This window comes from Nansenia antarctica (genome assembly GCF_963989245.1).
Source record: "Nansenia antarctica genome assembly, chromosome: 10".
NCBI lineage: Eukaryota > Metazoa > Chordata > Actinopteri > Argentiniformes > Microstomatidae > Nansenia > Nansenia antarctica.
In genome coordinates this window covers 27467092-27484591 of record NC_137680.1, presented here as the reverse complement: position 1 = coordinate 27484591, position 17500 = coordinate 27467092, and the positions used below count along the sequence as shown (strand labels likewise).

The 17500-nt window shown below is 49.9% G+C and overlaps 1 protein-coding gene across 1 annotated transcript in view; it reads left to right on the top strand.

Annotated features, from left to right (window-relative positions):
* The window catches only part of sema6cb (semaphorin 6Cb), a gene marked incomplete at both ends in the record, with an annotated part of 56236 nt that overhangs the window by 12987 nt on the left and 25749 nt on the right, over window positions 1-17500 (top strand). Inside the window, 8 exon segments of the mRNA XM_080540394.1 lie at window positions 685-807; window positions 1429-1517; window positions 2355-2572; window positions 3459-3590; window positions 6265-6420; window positions 11343-11516; window positions 12199-12336; window positions 16210-16287. Of these exon segments, the coding sequence (XP_080396520.1) occupies window positions 685-807; window positions 1429-1517; window positions 2355-2572; window positions 3459-3590; window positions 6265-6420; window positions 11343-11516; window positions 12199-12336; window positions 16210-16287 (1108 nt within the window).

Sequence of the window (17500 nt, the reverse complement as noted above, 5' to 3'; positions counted from 1 at the left end):
GTGTGTGTGTGTGTGGGTGTGTGTGTGTGTGTCTCTGTGTGTGTCTCTCTGTGTGTGTGTGTGTCTTGCGCGCCAGTCCAGTCCAACGTTGGCCTCTTCGCTGGTGAGTGTGAGTGTGAGTGTGAGTGTGAGTGTGAGTGTGTGTGTGTGTGTGTGTGTGTGTGTCTCGCGCCAGTCCAGTCCAACGTTGGCCTCTTCGCTGGTGAGTGTGTGTGTGTGTGTGTGTGTGTGTGTCTCGCGCCAGTCCAGTCCAACGTTGGCCTCTTCGCTGGTGAGTGTGTGTGTGTAAGTGTGTGTGTGTCTGTGTCTGTGTGTGTGTGTGTGTGTGTGTGTGTGTGTGTGTGTGTGTCTGTGTGTCTGTGTGTGTGTGTGGACAGAGGGACGTGTCAGCTGGTGGCAGGGAGCAACATGATACAACACGATAGCCCAGCCTGGACCTCAATCCCGCCAATTTTCCACTGACATTTCCACAAAGTTCACACGGGTGTCACTGCGGGTTGCAACTGCCGCAACTCCCCCTTACATCTGTTCCTCTGTCTCTTAAACATTGACGAAATTCAAGTGTGACCAACAAAAAAATGTATCTACTGAGATCAATAAATGGGTTTTTCATTGGTGTTGTAAATGGGAGAAAGAATTGGGGAAATAAAATGGCAACAAAGACTCTTATTTGTTCCTCTCCAGGTGGTGATTTCTATTCCGCCACCATGACGGACTTCCTGGCCAGCGACGCGGTGATCTACCGTAGCCTCGGAGAGAGCAGCCCCGTCCTGCGCACTGTGAAGTATGACTCCAAGTGGCTAAGAGGTGAGCTCCTTTGACCTCCCACGAGCACCGGTTTAACACTAGAACAGCCCTGGGTGGGGGTCATTGGACCCTGTGAGTAAAAAATTGTTTATATCTTTGCACTCGATCAAATTTCAGGACCCTCCTTTCATGACTTTTCCTAGATATGTGCGTTCTACCATCCAGTGTGCTTACATTTTCAAAATCACATCAGGATAAGCTAATATAAAGCTATTTTGCGGTTTTTCTGTGTAGGAAGCAGGATCATTTACAAGACGTGGGAACTAGTGGTCGTTGTGAAAAATAGGCATGGCTGTTCTAGTGTTAAGCACCTTTGACCATTGGAATTACATGTACATACATTTGTATGCTAACTGGTGTCTTTGTGTTGACGGTACTAAAACCACTGTTTACCCCCCCCCCCCCCCCCCCCCCCCCCCATAGTCAAATATCATTACGTACATTACGCACATATTACGTGCGTGAAAAACAATCCGAAAACAATCCGTGCCGTCGTCTGAAAACATAGTGGGGTTTCCTCCTTCCATCAAACCCACTCACCTACTCATTGTTGTGAGTATCAGGTCATGTGATCAGGTCGTGCTCTGTTACTCTTTCATATGTCTCCTCCTGTCTCCTCAGAGCCTCATTTCCTGCATGCCATTGAGTACGGGAACTACGTGTACTTCTTCTTCAGCGAGATTGCGGTGGAGTACACCACACTTGGCAAGGTGAGAGAGTTGTAACTCAAGACCACGGAAGAAGAAGACAGGTCCTGGACTTGTGTGTAACAAGAAACAATCCCATCTCGCTGTATTTATTGGTCCTTGCGCACAGCCCTGTAACAATGGACAATAGCCTGGAGACAGCCTATAAAACATGTGCTCTGTGGTTATTAAACAAAGTCCCTCTCGGTCATTGGTCAATACTAACCTTATTACGCCCAAGTCCATTTCCTATATGTGCGAATATACTTGGCAATAGAAAGAATGCTGATTATGATTATGAATATGACAATATCTATAAAAACCTTTTCCCCAATCACTGTCCTCCCCTCAGGTGTTGAGTCCCTGTTGGTCATTGGTCAATATTAACCTTATTACACCAAGTACATTTCCTGTATATGCGAATATACTTGGCAATACAAAGGTTTATGATTATGATTATGAATATGACAATATCTATAAAAACCTGTTCCCCAATCACTGTCCTCCCCTCAGGTGTTGAGTCCATGTTGGTCATTGGTCAATACCCACCTCAATTGGCCCTCAAAACCCACCTCTTCAAGCTTGCCTTCACCAGTTAACCCTCTCCCCCTCCCCTTCCCATGTGTCCCCAGCACTACCTTAATTAGGCCCCTATACTTTCTTTTATTTATTTTTGGTCTCTTTATATTATTACTACTCAATCTTTTCAGTTTGTAAAGCACCTTTGAGTGTCTAGAAAAACACTATATAAGTCTAATGTATTATTATTATTATTAATTATTATTATTAATACTAACCTTATGAATATGACTATCTATAAAAAAGAAAAAAACGTTTACCCAATCACTGTGCCCTCCTCAGGTGGTGTTCTCCAGGGTGGCTCGCGTCTGTAAGAATGACAACGGCGGTTCTCCCAGGGTTCTAGAACGTTACTGGACCTCCTTCCTCAAGGCCCGGCTCAACTGCTCCGTGCCGGGCGACTCCTTCTTCTACTTCGACGTCCTGCAGTCTCTGACCAACGTGCTGCAGATCAACCACAGGCCCGCCGTGCTGGGGGTCTTCACCACTCAGGCCAACAGGTCAGCCAGACCTCCAGGGGGCGACGTCACAGATTGTGATGTGATCATTCTGATATGAGCTGTTGTTGTTGTTGGGGGAAAATAGTGTAGATGAGTGAAAAGAGATCGCAGAGATGTATTGTTACCAGGGTTCCCACACCTTCTGAAACATCAAATTCAAGCACCTTTCAAGCACCTTTCAACGACTTTCAAGACTCAATTCCCTCAAATTCAAGGACCCAACACGGCATAGTTTGAGACAGAACTAGTTGACGAGCTAAGTAAAATATTTTTTATTATTTTTATTATTTTTTTTAGAGAGAGAGAGAAAGAGAGGGGAATTCAAGCACTTTCAATGACCCATGTCTATTTTCAAAAACGTTTAAGACCTTGATTTATTTTTCTCAAATTCACAAACTTTCAAGGATTTCAAGGACCCGTGGGAACCCTGTGTTATGATGTCGTATCTGTTCAGTTGGAGCAGTTTGTTTGAGAAGAATGCAAAGGATGTATCATGCATCATAATCGTTTACTGTTCCTTTTGTCTTTCTTTTGCTTTGTGTTGCTAATCTCTTTTTTCATTTTTAATCTGTTCCTTTGCGTCGTATCCTACAGCACTTTGAGCTGCATTCTTATGTATGAAAGGTGTTATAAAATAAACCTTATTCGTATGATTACGACTGCTCAAGATAGACCTGGGGTGTGTTCCATCAACGTCACTAAAGGAAAATCCAGGTTTATTCATTATCTTGATAAGTCTCACGAAATGTATCAAAATAAGCCTGGATTCTCCTTTAGTGACATTGATGGAATACCCCCCTGCTCAAGTCACAAAGGATAGGATCCAATCTAGACTAAGACTGAAGAGCTTTTCAGTGACCAGAGTGTCTCTGGGTGTGTCCCTTAGCATCACCGGCTCGGCTGTGTGTGCCTTCTACATGGACGACATAGAGAAGGCCTTCCAGGGGAAGTTCAAGGAGCAGAGGAACAGCGAGTCTGCCTGGACGCCGGTCCCCGAGGACCAGGTACCCAAGCCCAGGTAAGCCTGTTCCACCCTCCGACCCACCTTAGAGAAGGGTCAGAGTTACAGTCAGAGGGCGGGGGCCCCCTGTCTGTGTAGGGGGGGGGGGGGGGCGACCAGGTACCCAAGCCCAGGTACGGTTGTTTTTGTTTTATAATCTTTTTAACTTTGTTTTTATTGAACAAAAAAACAACACAAACACATTACATCACTTGGCAACACATCAAAATCAATATATACCCACATACACACAACGTATTGGACCGTATACATCAAGTTAGAAATCAAAACAAGGAAAGGGGAAAAAAACTAATAGGAAATTGAATATCAAAAGCTAGTACAAGACAGGGTTTTGGGTGCTTCTCAGATAGAAAAACGGTAAGGTTTTAAAAATGTTTTCATTATTTAGCCTTTATTTAACCAGGGTCGGTCCCATTGAGACACAATGATCTCTTTTCCAAGGGAAGCCTGGCCAAGACAGCAGCTTAAAACATTGAGCTTCGACAGTTAAAACAAACAATGCAGAATTACACAATAAAACGACACCAGATCAACAACAACAAAAAAAGACAAAATACAATCTGGTCAGAGCAATAGAGTAAAATAATGGGACATTCTTATAAAGCAGGAGCAAGAACAATATGAGGCTGATTCCAAATTGTTCCACCCTCCGTCCCACCTTAGAAAAGGGTCAGAGTTACAGTGTTGGTACCAAAGCAAATGTTTGTACCTGTTTGTTTGGGGGGGTTTTAACACTAGAACAGCCGTGCCTTTTTTACCTACTATAAGAGGTAAAAGGGGCCAAATGACCATAGTCTTTACAATGGGAAGCTGCTATTTACACACAACGGCCACCTTGTAAATTAGCCTGCCTCCTACACAGAAAAACTGCAAAATAGCTTCATACTAGCTTATCCTGATGTGATTTTGTGAAATGTAAGGATACTGGGTGGTAGAACGCAAATATCTAGGAAAAGTCATGAAAGGAGGATCCTGAAATTTGATCGTGTGCAAAGAGGGTCATGGCTGTTCTAGTGTTAATGGATGGTAGAACGAAAACATGCTATTAAAAGTAATTAGATTAGATTAGATTCAACTTTATTGTCATTGCAGAGTACAAGTACCAGACAACGAAATGCTGTTCAGCATCTAACCAGAAGTGCAAATAGTGATATAGTGCAAAACATGACACTGTAGACAAAATAGGATATGTACAGTTATGAAGTGATAATTACAGTAAGATAGTACATAGGATATGTACAGCTATGAAGTGATAATTACAATATGGTACAGTAGGTAATAGGTATATACAAGAGATGGATAAATATACAAGAGATGGATAATGAGATAATGAGAGAATACTAGGTAATAACAATAAGACACCTGTGTTTACTCTCTCTCCCTGCTCTGGGTGTGTCATTACCATGCAGGCAGCACTCTGCTGACATTGCAATAACACTTTAGTTTAGTAAACACATATTAGGCACTCGTGTAGCCTATAAGTGTTTGCTTTCTACCTAGCCCCTCAAGACACTCACACACACACACACACACACACACACACACACACATGCACCTGTTGCTTCTTGTCTTAAATAACGTGTATGAAATAGATCACGAGTAAAACTTCTGGATTCTAAGAAGACTATTTATTAAACAGAATGACAGTTTACAGAGAGACAGGAAAGGTTGGCGCTGGTGCTGCTCGCTGGGGTGGAGAGGAGACCGATGTTCAGGGGCGTCGCCCTGTTTGTAAACAGAGACATGCAAATACAGTTTCAAATAATAGCCTATCACATTAAGAGGTCAGACCCACATGTGATGTCATTCAGGTCAAGGGTCAGTGGGAGTCACAGGAAGTCATCCTGAGATAACCATATGGCCCTAGGACAAAGGGATGCTACGTCATAAAACCCCCTCTTGCTAGGAGAATTCTTACATAACTTATGCAAGTCAAAAGGCAAATAATACAGGCTCATACTATACAATTCATGCATGTGTGTGTGTCAAAATATACCACACACCCACACACATACGCATGCACGCTGACACACACACACACACACACACACACACACACACACACACACACACACACACACACACACACACACACACACACAATTGGGGGCCAGGCTGGCCTTTAGTTTAGGGAGGCTAGCCAGTAACCCCTAGGCCACTTGTTCATTCCCCAGATGAGAGACTGTGATCAGTGTTGCCAGATTGGGCTACTTTTGGTCACACTGGACGGGTGGATTCGGCAGCTTTTTGGTTGGAAATTGTCAATCCCGTCTGGCAACCCTGACTGTGATTGGAGAGCAGCTGAAATCCCATCTAACTGTCCAGCTACTACATGAGAAGAAGAAAACACTGAGTAAAGACCCCACTGAATGCCTAGTAATACCAACATTGCTTTTGAGGCGGCTGTGGCTCAGAAGGTAGAGAAGGGCGTCTAATGATCGCAAAGGTCGGCGGTTCAATCCCTGGCTCCTCCTGTCCACGTGTAAAAAACTCAAATTGCTCCCAATGAGCGGGGCCGGCATCTTGCATCAAGGTAGCTTGCTGCCATTGGTGTGTGATTGTGTGTGCGAATGGGTGAATGCGAGGCCGTTGTAAAGGGCTTTGGAATAAGGAATTTGCAGTCCATTTACCATTGTTTGCCCCTGTTCCTCCCCCTTCCTTTGCCCCTCAGACCAGGCTGCTGTGCTGGGGACGGCTCTGCTGCGGCCTACAAGTCGTCCACCACCTTCCCTGACGACACCCTGACCTTCATCAAGTCCTACCCCCTCATGGACGAGGCCGTGCCCTCCGTCAACCACCGGCCCTGCTTCACCCGCACCACCAGCAGGTAGGAGGGGTGGAGGGGTGGATGGGTGGGTGGGTGGGTGGGTGGGTGGAGGGGTGGATGGGTGGGTGGGTGGGTGGATAGATGGGTGGATGGATGGATGAACAGATGGATGGGTGGGTGGATGAGTGGATGGGTGGATGGATGGATGAACAGATGGATGGGTGGGTGAGTGGGTGGATGGGTGGATGGATGGATGAACAGATGGATGGGTGGGTGGGTGGATGGGTGGGTGGAGGGGTGGATGGATGGATGGGTGGGTGAGTGGAGGGGTGGGTGGGTGGATGGGTGGGTGGGTGGATGGGTGGAGGGGTGGATGGGTGGGTGGGTGGATGGGTGGGTGGAGGGGTGGATGGGTGGGTGGGTGGAGGGGTGGATGGGTGGGTGGGTGGGTGGATAGATGGGTGAATGGATGGGTGGAGGGGTGGATGGATGGGCGGGTGGATGGATGGATGAACAGATGGATGGGTGGGTGGGTGGATGGATGGATTGGTGGAGGGGTGGATGGGTGGATGGGTGGATGGATGGATGGATGGGTGGATGGGTGGATGGATGGATGGGTGGGTGGGTGGGTGGATGGATGGGTGGATGGGTGGATGGATGAACAGATGGATGGGTGGGTGAGTGGGTGGATGGGTGGATGGATGGATGAACAGATGGATGGGTGGGTGGATGGGTGGGTGGGTGGGTGGAGGGGTGGAGGGGTGGATGGATGGATGGGTGGGTGAGTGGAGGGGTGGGTGGGTGGATGGGTGGGTGGAGGGGTGGATGGGTGGGTGGGTGGATGGGTGGGTGGAGGGGTGGATGGGTGGGTGGGTGGATGGGTGGGTGGATGGGTGGGTGGGTGGAGGGGTGGATGGGTGGGTGGGTGGGTGGATAGATGGGTGAATGGATGGGTGGAGGGGTGGATGGATGGGTGGGTGGATGGATGGATGAACAGATGGATGGGTGGGTGGGTGGATGGATGGATTGGTGGAGGGGTGGATGGGTGGATGGGTGGATGGATGGATGGGTGGGTGGGTGGGTGGATGGATGGGTGGATGGGTGGATGGATGAACAGATGGATGGGTGGGTGGATGGTTGGATGGATGGATGGGTGGGTGGGTGGGTGGGTGGATGGGTGGGTGGGTGGGTGGGTGGATGGGTGGGTGGGTGGATGGGTGGGTGGGTGGATGAGTGGATGGGTGGATGGATGGATGAATGGATGGGTGGGTGGGTGGATGGATTGGTGGAGGGGTGGATGGGTGGATGGATGGGTGGGTGGATGGACGGATCGGTGGATGGATGGATGGGTGGGTGGGTGGATGGGTGGGTGGATGGGTGGGTGGATGGGGTGGGTGGATGGACGGATCGGTGGATGGATGGATGGGTGGGTGGGTGGGTGGGTGGGTGGATGGGTGGGTGGATGGGTGGGTGGGTGGATTGGTGGAGGGGTGGATGGGTGGGTGGGTGGGTGAATGGATGGATGAACAGATGGATGGGTGGGTGGATGAGTAGATGGGTGGATGAACAGATGGATGGGTCGGTGGGTGTATGGATGGATGAACAGATGGATGGGTGGGTGGGTGGGTGGATGAGTGGATGGGTGGATGGATGAATGAACAGATGGGTGGGTGGGTGGATGAGTGGATGGGTGGATGGATGAATGAACAGATGGGTGGGTGGGTGGGTGGATGGATTGGTGGAGGGGTGGGTGGGTGGGTGGGTGGGTGGATGGATGGATGGATGGATGGATGGATGGGTGGATGGATGGATGGGTGGATGAGTGGATGGGTGGATGGGGTGGGTGGATGGATGGTTGAACAGATGGATGGGTGGCTGGGTGGATGGATGGATGGGTAGGTGGGTGAGTGGGTGGATGGATGGATGGGTGAATGGATGGATGGCTGGATGGATGGACAGACACACAGACAAACAGACACTCACAGACACTCACACAGACAGACACAGACAGACACAAACAGACAGACAGATATGGGTAGGTCAACACTCAACTAATCAAATCTCAAATAACTACCTATAAGTGGTCCTCTGTGACTCAGTTGGTAGAGCATGGCGCTAACTACGCTTAGGTTGTGGGTTCGATTCCCGCTGGGACCATATAAATACTGTATGCACTCATTCGAATGTAAGTCGCTTTGGATAAAAGCGTCAGCCAAATGGCATAATAATATATATACCTATACCAGACCCCCCCCCCCCACCCAGACCCCTCCCCGCTGTGAGACTTGGGTGGATGGGTGGATGGATGGATGAACAGATGGATGGGTGGGTGGGTGGATGGGTGGGTGGAGGGGTGGATGGATGGATGGGTGGGTGAGTGGAGGGGTGGGTGGGTGGATGGGTGGGTGGGTGGATGGGTGGGTGGAGGGGTGGATGGGTGGGTGGGTGGATGGGTGGGTGGAGGGGTGGATGGGTGGGTGGGTGGGTGGATGGGTGGGTGGGTGGAGGGGTGGATGGGTGGGTGGGTGGGTGGATAGATGGGTGAATGGATGGGTGGAGGGGTGGATGGATGGGCGGGTGGATGGATGGATGAACAGATGGATGGGTGGGTGGGTGGATGGATGGATTGGTGGAGGGGTGGATGGGTGGATGGGTGGATGGATGGATGGATGGGTGGATGGGTGGATGGATGGATGGGTGGGTGGGTGGGTGGATGGATGGGTGGATGGGTGGATGGATGAACAGATGGATGGGTGGGTGAGTGGGTGGATGGGTGGATGGATGGATGAACAGATGGATGGGTGGGTGGATGGGTGGGTGGGTGGGTGGAGGGGTGGAGGGGTGGATGGATGGATGGGTGGGTGAGTGGAGGGGTGGGTGGGTGGATGGGTGGGTGGAGGGGTGGATGGGTGGGTGGGTGGATGGGTGGGTGGAGGGGTGGATGGGTGGGTGGGTGGATGGGTGGGTGGATGGGTGGGTGGGTGGAGGGGTGGATGGGTGGGTGGGTGGGTGGATAGATGGGTGAATGGATGGGTGGAGGGGTGGATGGATGGGTGGGTGGATGGATGGATGAACAGATGGATGGGTGGGTGGGTGGATGGATGGATTGGTGGAGGGGTGGATGGGTGGATGGGTGGATGGATGGATGGGTGGGTGGGTGGGTGGATGGATGGGTGGATGGGTGGATGGATGAACAGATGGATGGGTGGGTGGATGGTTGGATGGATGGATGGGTGGGTGGGTGGGTGGGTGGATGGATGGGTGGGTGGGTGGGTGGGTGGATGGGTGGGTGGGTGGATGGGTGGGTGGGTGGATGAGTGGATGGGTGGATGGATGGATGAATGGATGGGTGGGTGGGTGGATGGATTGGTGGAGGGGTGGATGGGTGGATGGATGGGTGGGTGGATGGACGGATCGGTGGATGGATGGATGGGTGGGTGGGTGGATGGGTGGGTGGATGGGTGGGTGGATGGGGTGGGTGGATGGACGGATCGGTGGATGGATGGATGGGTGGGTGGGTGGGTGGGTGGGTGGATGGGTGGGTGGATGGGTGGGTGGGTGGATTGGTGGAGGGGTGGATGGGTGGGTGGGTGGGTGAATGGATGGATGAACAGATGGATGGGTGGGTGGATGAGTAGATGGGTGGATGAACAGATGGATGGGTCGGTGGGTGTATGGATGGATGAACAGATGGATGGGTGGGTGGATGAGTGGATGGGTGGATGGATGAATGAACAGATGGGTGGGTGGGTGGATGAGTGGATGGGTGGATGGATGAATGAACAGATGGGTGGGTGGGTGGGTGGATGGATTGGTGGAGGGGTGGGTGGGTGGGTGGGTGGGTGGATGGATGGATGGATGGATGGATGGGTGGATGGATGGATGGGTGGATGAGTGGATGGGTGGATGGGGTGGGTGGATGGATGGTTGAACAGATGGATGGGTGGCTGGGTGGATGGATGGATGGGTAGGTGGGTGAGTGGGTGGATGGATGGATGGGTGAATGGATGGATGGCTGGATGGATGGACAGACACACAGACAAACAGACACTCACAGACACTCACACAGACAGACACAGACAGACACAAACAGACAGACAGATATGGGTAGGTCAACACTCAACTAATCAAATCTCAAATAACTACCTATAAGTGGTCCTCTGTGACTCAGTTGGTAGAGCATGGCGCTAACTACGCTTAGGTTGTGGGTTCGATTCCCGCTGGGACCATATAAATACTGTATGCACTCATTCGAATGTAAGTCGCTTTGGATAAAAGCGTCAGCCAAATGGCATAATAATATATATACCTATACCAGACCCCCCCCCCCCACCCAGACCCCTCCCCGCTGTGAGACTTAGCTTGTGAAACCGATCGAGTCTGACAACCAAGCAGGCAGCTTCTCAGAGCGAGAGGGTAGTGTGTGCTGTCTCACATCTGCCTCGCGAACATCACATCTGCTTCATAACTCCCCCGGGGGGGGGGGATAACTGAAGTCTAACGATAATGATACATCACGGCCCTAACGTCGAGCTATTGATTTATTGTAGTGCCACTCTCTAACACGCCAACTTGTATGGGGCTGAGAGGCGGCTTAGTAGTACTAAACAGTTGCTGGCGTGGGCGTCTCACGCAGCGGTGTTGTGTTGTGTTTTTCCGTATGCAGCCCACGTACAAATTAAAACATTTGTAGCTACATTTTCATTTACATTTTGGGCATTTAGCGGACGCCTTTTATCCAAAGCGACTTCCAACAAATGCATTTAAGCCTCTAAGTAAGTGAATCGTGTGTCTATCAGTTAATCATCATGAGAAATAGTAACCTATGCCAAACTAAAACCAAACGCAGGGGCCATTGGCAGCTACGATGCTACTTAGTCTATCTCTCCATCGTAAACTTCAGGCACATCTATGTATTTCTTCATCATCATCATCATCATCATCATCATGCTCCTGTTCTTTCTTGTTCTTTTTCCGTTCAGGTTCAAGTTGACCCAGATCGCTGTGGACACGTCAGCCGGGCCGTACAAGAACCACACGGTGCTGTTCCTGGGCGCGGAGAACGGCCGGGTCCTGAAGATCCTGGCCAGCACCCACCCCAACGCCTCCTTCAGCTCCCAGCTGCTGGAGGACATCGACGTCTACAACCCCACCAAGTGAGCTTCACCTCTCTCTCTCTCTCTCTCTCTCTCCACAAGCCTGCCCCCGAGAGTCTCTCTCATTACACCATCCTTCCTTCCTCGCTGCCTTCTCATTGGAGGACAGCCTCAGAGGCTCCTCCTCTTTTTAGATGTCCTTCTCCAATGCTGAAGGAGAAGGAGAGAGGATACAAGGTTGCAAGGAACTGGTTACGGGGCAACAGTAGCCTAGAGGCTAGAGAGGAGGCCGGCTAGCAATCGGAAGGTTGCTGGCTCGATCCCCTCCCCTCAGGAGGGATCTGCATGTGCCCTTGAGCAAGGCACTTAACCCCTAATTGCTCCAGGGGCGCCGAATATGGCTGACCTTGTTCCTAGAGCAAAAATACCAAATTCCAACAACTGACTGCCAAGTTGATTGCATGGCAATAAATCAGTAAAAAAATAAAATAATAATAATACAGCTAAGGCAGGCTTTGAGTCACCCAGTACAACTTGAAGGGATGTTTGAAGGGATGTTTGCCTTGTACAGCTTGCCAGTTCATATTCACATGAACTCCTCACCCAACAGAAGAGAAAAAACTATTAAAGATTCATGCATCACACAACCACGCTGTGATGTTGCTGTCATCGTTGTCCCCTGGGAACAAATTTCTGTTTTCTGAAATCGCCAGCGGTCTCTGCTCTCTGCTCGGTCTCTTAGATGCAACGTCCGTGGCGAAGACAGGAGGGTCCTGGGGCTGGAGCTGGACCGGGACCATCACGCCCTGTTCGTGGCCTTCTCCGGATGCGTCATCCGAGTCCCCCTGAGTCGCTGCGCCGACCTGGGCTCCTGCAAGAAGTGAGTGTCGCTCCGTTTTCTAGAGAGTTGCCGCTCGCGTCGCGCTACTAACTGATCCTGCATGTGCGAGACTACAGTATGGTGTCACTGTCGTGGAATCCTGTGATGCATCTCTTCTCTTTTCTGCCATCGCACGCAGCCGTGTCCCCAGGGGGACTACATGTGGTGATGTGTAGTTATAGTTATACCATTGCCTCATCGTTCGTTTGTTTGTTTATTTCGAAATGTGAATAATATTGTATGTTAAAAGGGGAAATATATACAAAGAAAAGAAGAAGAAGGAGAAGAAAAAAAAGTGTATCTTATAGGCTTGAAGATACTGCCTTTGTTGTTGCGGGGGAGAGCGAAGAGAGAGTGAGGCTCCGTTGCAGTTACGGTTTAACTCACAGTCAAGAGTTTTTTCCTTTTGTTTTCTCAGCTTTTGTTGTTGTCGGAGCAAATGTACTGTACTCTCGAAATCTCATGTTCTATTTTTGGGGTTGTGAGGAATGTTACCCCCTCACTACCCCCCCCCCCCCCCCTCCTCCTCCTCCCACCCCTCTCTCTCCTCTCCAACCTCTCGAGAAAAAGATTGGTATTAAATAGGAACAGGGACCCGTATCCCCCCATAGCATGCTAAACCCTCATTGCGGGGCCTAAGGAAAAGTGCTCGGCAGCATTTACGCCCCAAATTGGAACCAGCTGATTGGACGCGAGCCAAGTGCGGCCAGCGCTGCAGCCCGGAGGAGGAGGAGGAGGAGGAGGAAGGGGAGAGAGGGGAGAGAGGGGAGAGAGGGGAGAGAGGGCCTGTCTCAGTGTGGAAGGGGCTTAGAGCAGCCCTGCTCCTCTGGATCCTTAAGAACCAGCCCCGGCGCACCTCATCCAGGGATTTGAGGGCCCCTTAAGCCCCACCATGCCTTGCGAGGGGTCAGGTGTCAGCTCTATATCCCACTCTCCACACTGTCACCATCTGTCTACCTCCAAATGAGGTTTCGGTCCTCTCGCTTTCTGTCTCTTTCTCTCTCTCTCCCTCTCCCCCTCCTCCCTCCCTCCCTCCCTCCTCCCCCCTCCTCCTTCCACCTTTTAACTGTAGCCTCTATCTTTCACAAAAGCAAGAAAAGTAGGTTTTCTATCTCACACTCTCCTTCGCTCCTGCGGCGGCCGCTGCCGTCTCTATTAAGGTCGGAGAAGATTGCAATATTTCGGACAGCGGCCGGCGACCTGCAGAACGAACGAACGAGTCGACGGAGAAAAAGACGAAATGAAATGATGTGAGAAAGAAAGGTGAAACGGTGAAGTAGAGAAAGAAAAACACCGCCTCGCGAAACCCTCCACCCACTCACGCCGTCAAGCTCAGTGTTTTTTTTTTGTGTGATTTAAAAAAGAATATATATAAATATTTTTTTTTCCGTTTTTTACATAATATATCCCCCCCCAGCCCCCTTCAGTTCCAAAAACAGAGCAGCGTACGCTACATCTGTTTCGACTCATAGCGAAACTTTTACTTTCTCTGGTAACTCAGCTCAGGGATGACCTGTGTTGTGATATATACAGACTGAGCCAGGAGTCGTGTAGATCTGCCTCGACCCACCCCCCCCCCCCTCCCCGCCCTCCCCTAGGATGGATGTTCCTCAGTAAACTGACAGCCCACCTGGGGGGGGGGGGGGATAGAGACACAGAGACAGGAGGGATCCTAGCTCGGTAAAGTACCCTAACAGACGTTCCCTTAGCGCTTACACCTGTGTTTTCACCGCGTTCTGACGGGCACTGAGGACGTATCCAACCGCGGTTGTATCAGGTTTTCCTAAAAAATACAAGGTTCATTACCTTTGACATGTTGTCAATGGCAACAGCCCTCCTCCTCCCCCCCCCCCCCCCCCTCCCTGCACCTACTGTACCGGCACAGAGAACACCGTGGTCCTAACCATGCTGGGCTTGGTCTCCTCCTCAGCGGGTCCCCCCTCGTCCCCCCCTCGTCCCCCCCACTGGCCTGTCAGCCCAGCTGTGTCACCGCCTCCCAGAATGCCTCTGGCTAGATGGCGCACACCTGGGGGAAGGGAGGGAGGGAGGGAGGGAGAGACACAGAGAGAGCGAGAGAGAGAGAGAAAGAGACACACAGACACACACACACACACACACAGAGAGAGAGAGAGAGAGAGAGAGAGAGAGAGAGAGACACACAGACACACACACACACAGAGAGAGAGAGAGAGAGTGTCACCGCATCCCAGAATGCCTCTGGCTACACAGCGCACCTGGGGGCTGTCACCAAAGACTGTTGTCTGCCAGCTCCCAGAGCGACAGCCGGTCAAACTACACTACTATACCAGCTGTCTGTCTGTCTGCCTGTCTGTCTGTGTCTGTCTCTCTCTCTCTCTCTCTCCTCTCTCTCTCTCTCTCTCTCTCTCTCTCTCTCTCTCTCTCTCTCTCTCCTCTCTCTCTGTGTCTCTGTCTCTCTCTCGCTCTCTCTCCTCACTCTCCTCTCGCTCTCTCTCTCTCCCCTCACTCTCTCTCCCCTCACTCTCTCTCCCCTCCGTCCTCACTCTCTGTCATATAGCTACGAGCTAGGCTCACTCGTCAGTTGAGAATGGCATCATGGTGTCATCGCGGTAACACTTCACATTACGGCGCCCCGTTAGCTAAGTCAAAGCTGTCAATGACTTGAGTAACACCAGATGTGTGTTGTTACACATTGTTAGGTAATTGCCTCATATTATACACTCACACACCTTGTACACCTTCTCATTCGTTCAGCTGGTGTAATGGTGTGGGGAAGGTTTTCATGGCACACTTTGGGCCCGTTAATACCAATCGATCGTCGTTTGAATGCCACAGCCTATTTGAGTATTGTTGGTGTCCAATAGCACACCTTTAGGGATGTGGTAGAAAGGGAGATTCCACAGCTTGAAAGTGAACCTGAGAGTTGTGTGATGCAATCGTGTCATCATGGACCAGAATGTCAAAGGAATGGTTCCAACATCCTGTGGAATCAATGCCACGAAAAATGTAGGTTGTTTTTGAGAGCAAAGGGAGGCCCTACCGAGTAATGCCCAACTCCTTCACTATGCGATTGCAGATGCTTTACTGTATGTAATGGCATGTTAATACAATGTGGTTACTACAGTCATTTACTGACTTGCTACCTGGGAATACAGAGAGACAAGTTTACATTTACATTGTTGGCATTTAGCAGACGCCTTTATCCAAAGCAAATACATTTGTCTAATTAAGTGAATCATCTATCCATCAGTCAGCGTAGAGAAAAAGTAATCTATGCTAGGACCAGGGGCCATTGGCAGTTACCATGCTAGAAGAAGGAAGAATTATTATTATTTATTTATTTTTTAAATCGTGGTAGAATTACACCCTGTCTGCTCCAAGTCTGGCTCTGATGGTAATGGATTTAAGTGTGAGAAGCTTGACAGCCGTGGGTGTTGATAGGTGAATAGATGTTACCAGATGTCACTTCAGGTGGCAACCATCCTAATTAAAACTTATTTCTTGTCCTAGGCAGTTCTTTCAAAACTTTTTTCTCTCTCTCTTCTATGTCTGCTTACAACCTCTCCACCAGTCTCTGTGTGTTATGCTGTTGTTTACCCATGTCGGTTTTGTGATGAACACTCAAAACAGGATTGGGACATCTTGTGAATAACAATGAATGCTAAAGTTCATTAGTGTGGTTTAGCTCAATGCCCGACCGTGCTTGTGCAACAAAGTGGTTGCTGACACACACAGTGCCACGCGAGTACGGCTCGGTGTGTGTGAATAAAGCTTGCGTTGCTAGCCAGCACATCTGGTGGGAGTTGACACATTGTTAACACAGTGTTCTTGACTGACTGTCTGTTTGTCTGTCTGTCTGTCTGTCTGTCTGTCTGTCTCCTCTCTGTCCCACAGGAGCTGCCTGTCCTCGAGGGACCCCTACTGTGTCTGGCTGAGGTCAGGGAGCTGTGCCACGGTGGCGCCCGGGTTCAAGTGAGTCACACACACCACAAGCCCCCGCGATTGGCCCACGTTGCCTGACAGCCAATCAGGAGAAAGGAGGCTCCTGTTAAAGAATCTCCGTCTCCCAATCCGATTGCCCAAACCCCCATGCTGAGACCCCCCCCTACCGCTCACCCGTTCATGAGCTCCCAATATGCGAAGCTCATGAAGAGTAGTCATGTGTACTCAGGGTTCCTACAAGTTTCAACTTTCAAGTCAAACTTAAGACCTTTTTAGACCTTTTTGAATAGAATTTTAGACCTATTCGCGACACCATATGATAGCTTTTTGTCATCCTCGAGGTGATGAAATTAGGGATTTCACTGCCATACAGACAAAAAAGGAAGCGAATTGGCATTTTTTGGGTTCCAGCTTGATTCATTTCCGTGTAACTAGATGTGGTCGGACTGATTTCCTTGCAGGATCTAATTTTTAAGACCTAGCACCTCATTTTTAGACAGAATAACTGAAATTGGGGACCTTTTTAGGCCTTATAAATTGGATTGCTGGATTTTAGACTTTATGGCTTTTTAAGACCAGCGCGGGAACCCTGTGTACTACTGAGTCTTTGAGTACAGTATGGATCCGAAAAAAAATAAAATAATTACCGACAATGTGTCAACGCATAGAACATAATTTCCATATACAAGACCTTGCACTGAAGTATACAAACAGCTAATGAAATAGTGTCTAGAGAGCTAGCCTCGTGGCTCTGCGTTTTGTGCGTTCTTGTTTGCCTTCAACAATCGATACCTCATCAAGAGTTTGACTTTGCCATGTTGTCAGTGTAATGAACGCGGGCCTCTAAATCCCACTAAAACATTGGCCTGTCAGCCCCAGCTCCAGGACGGAACAGGCATCCATCTTGTTTATTTCTAAGTGGCAGACATACGTCACGCCTGCAATCACTCGGAAATTAAACCCCTGAGATCTCAATGGTGCGTGTGTGTGTGTGTGTGTGTGTGTGTGTGAGTGAGATTGTGTGTGTGTCTCCGTCCGTCCGTGTGTGTGTGTTCATGTGTGTGACAGAGTATGACTGTGACTGTCTGTGTGTGTGCCTGTGCGTGTGTCTGTGTGTCCGTGTGTGTGTGTGTGTGTGTGTGTGTGTGTGTGTGTGTGTGTGTGTGTGTGTGTGTGCGTGACTGTGTGTGTGTCTGATTTCGAAGGGCGGCGGTTCAGACGTGTCACTGTTCGGGGACAGAAC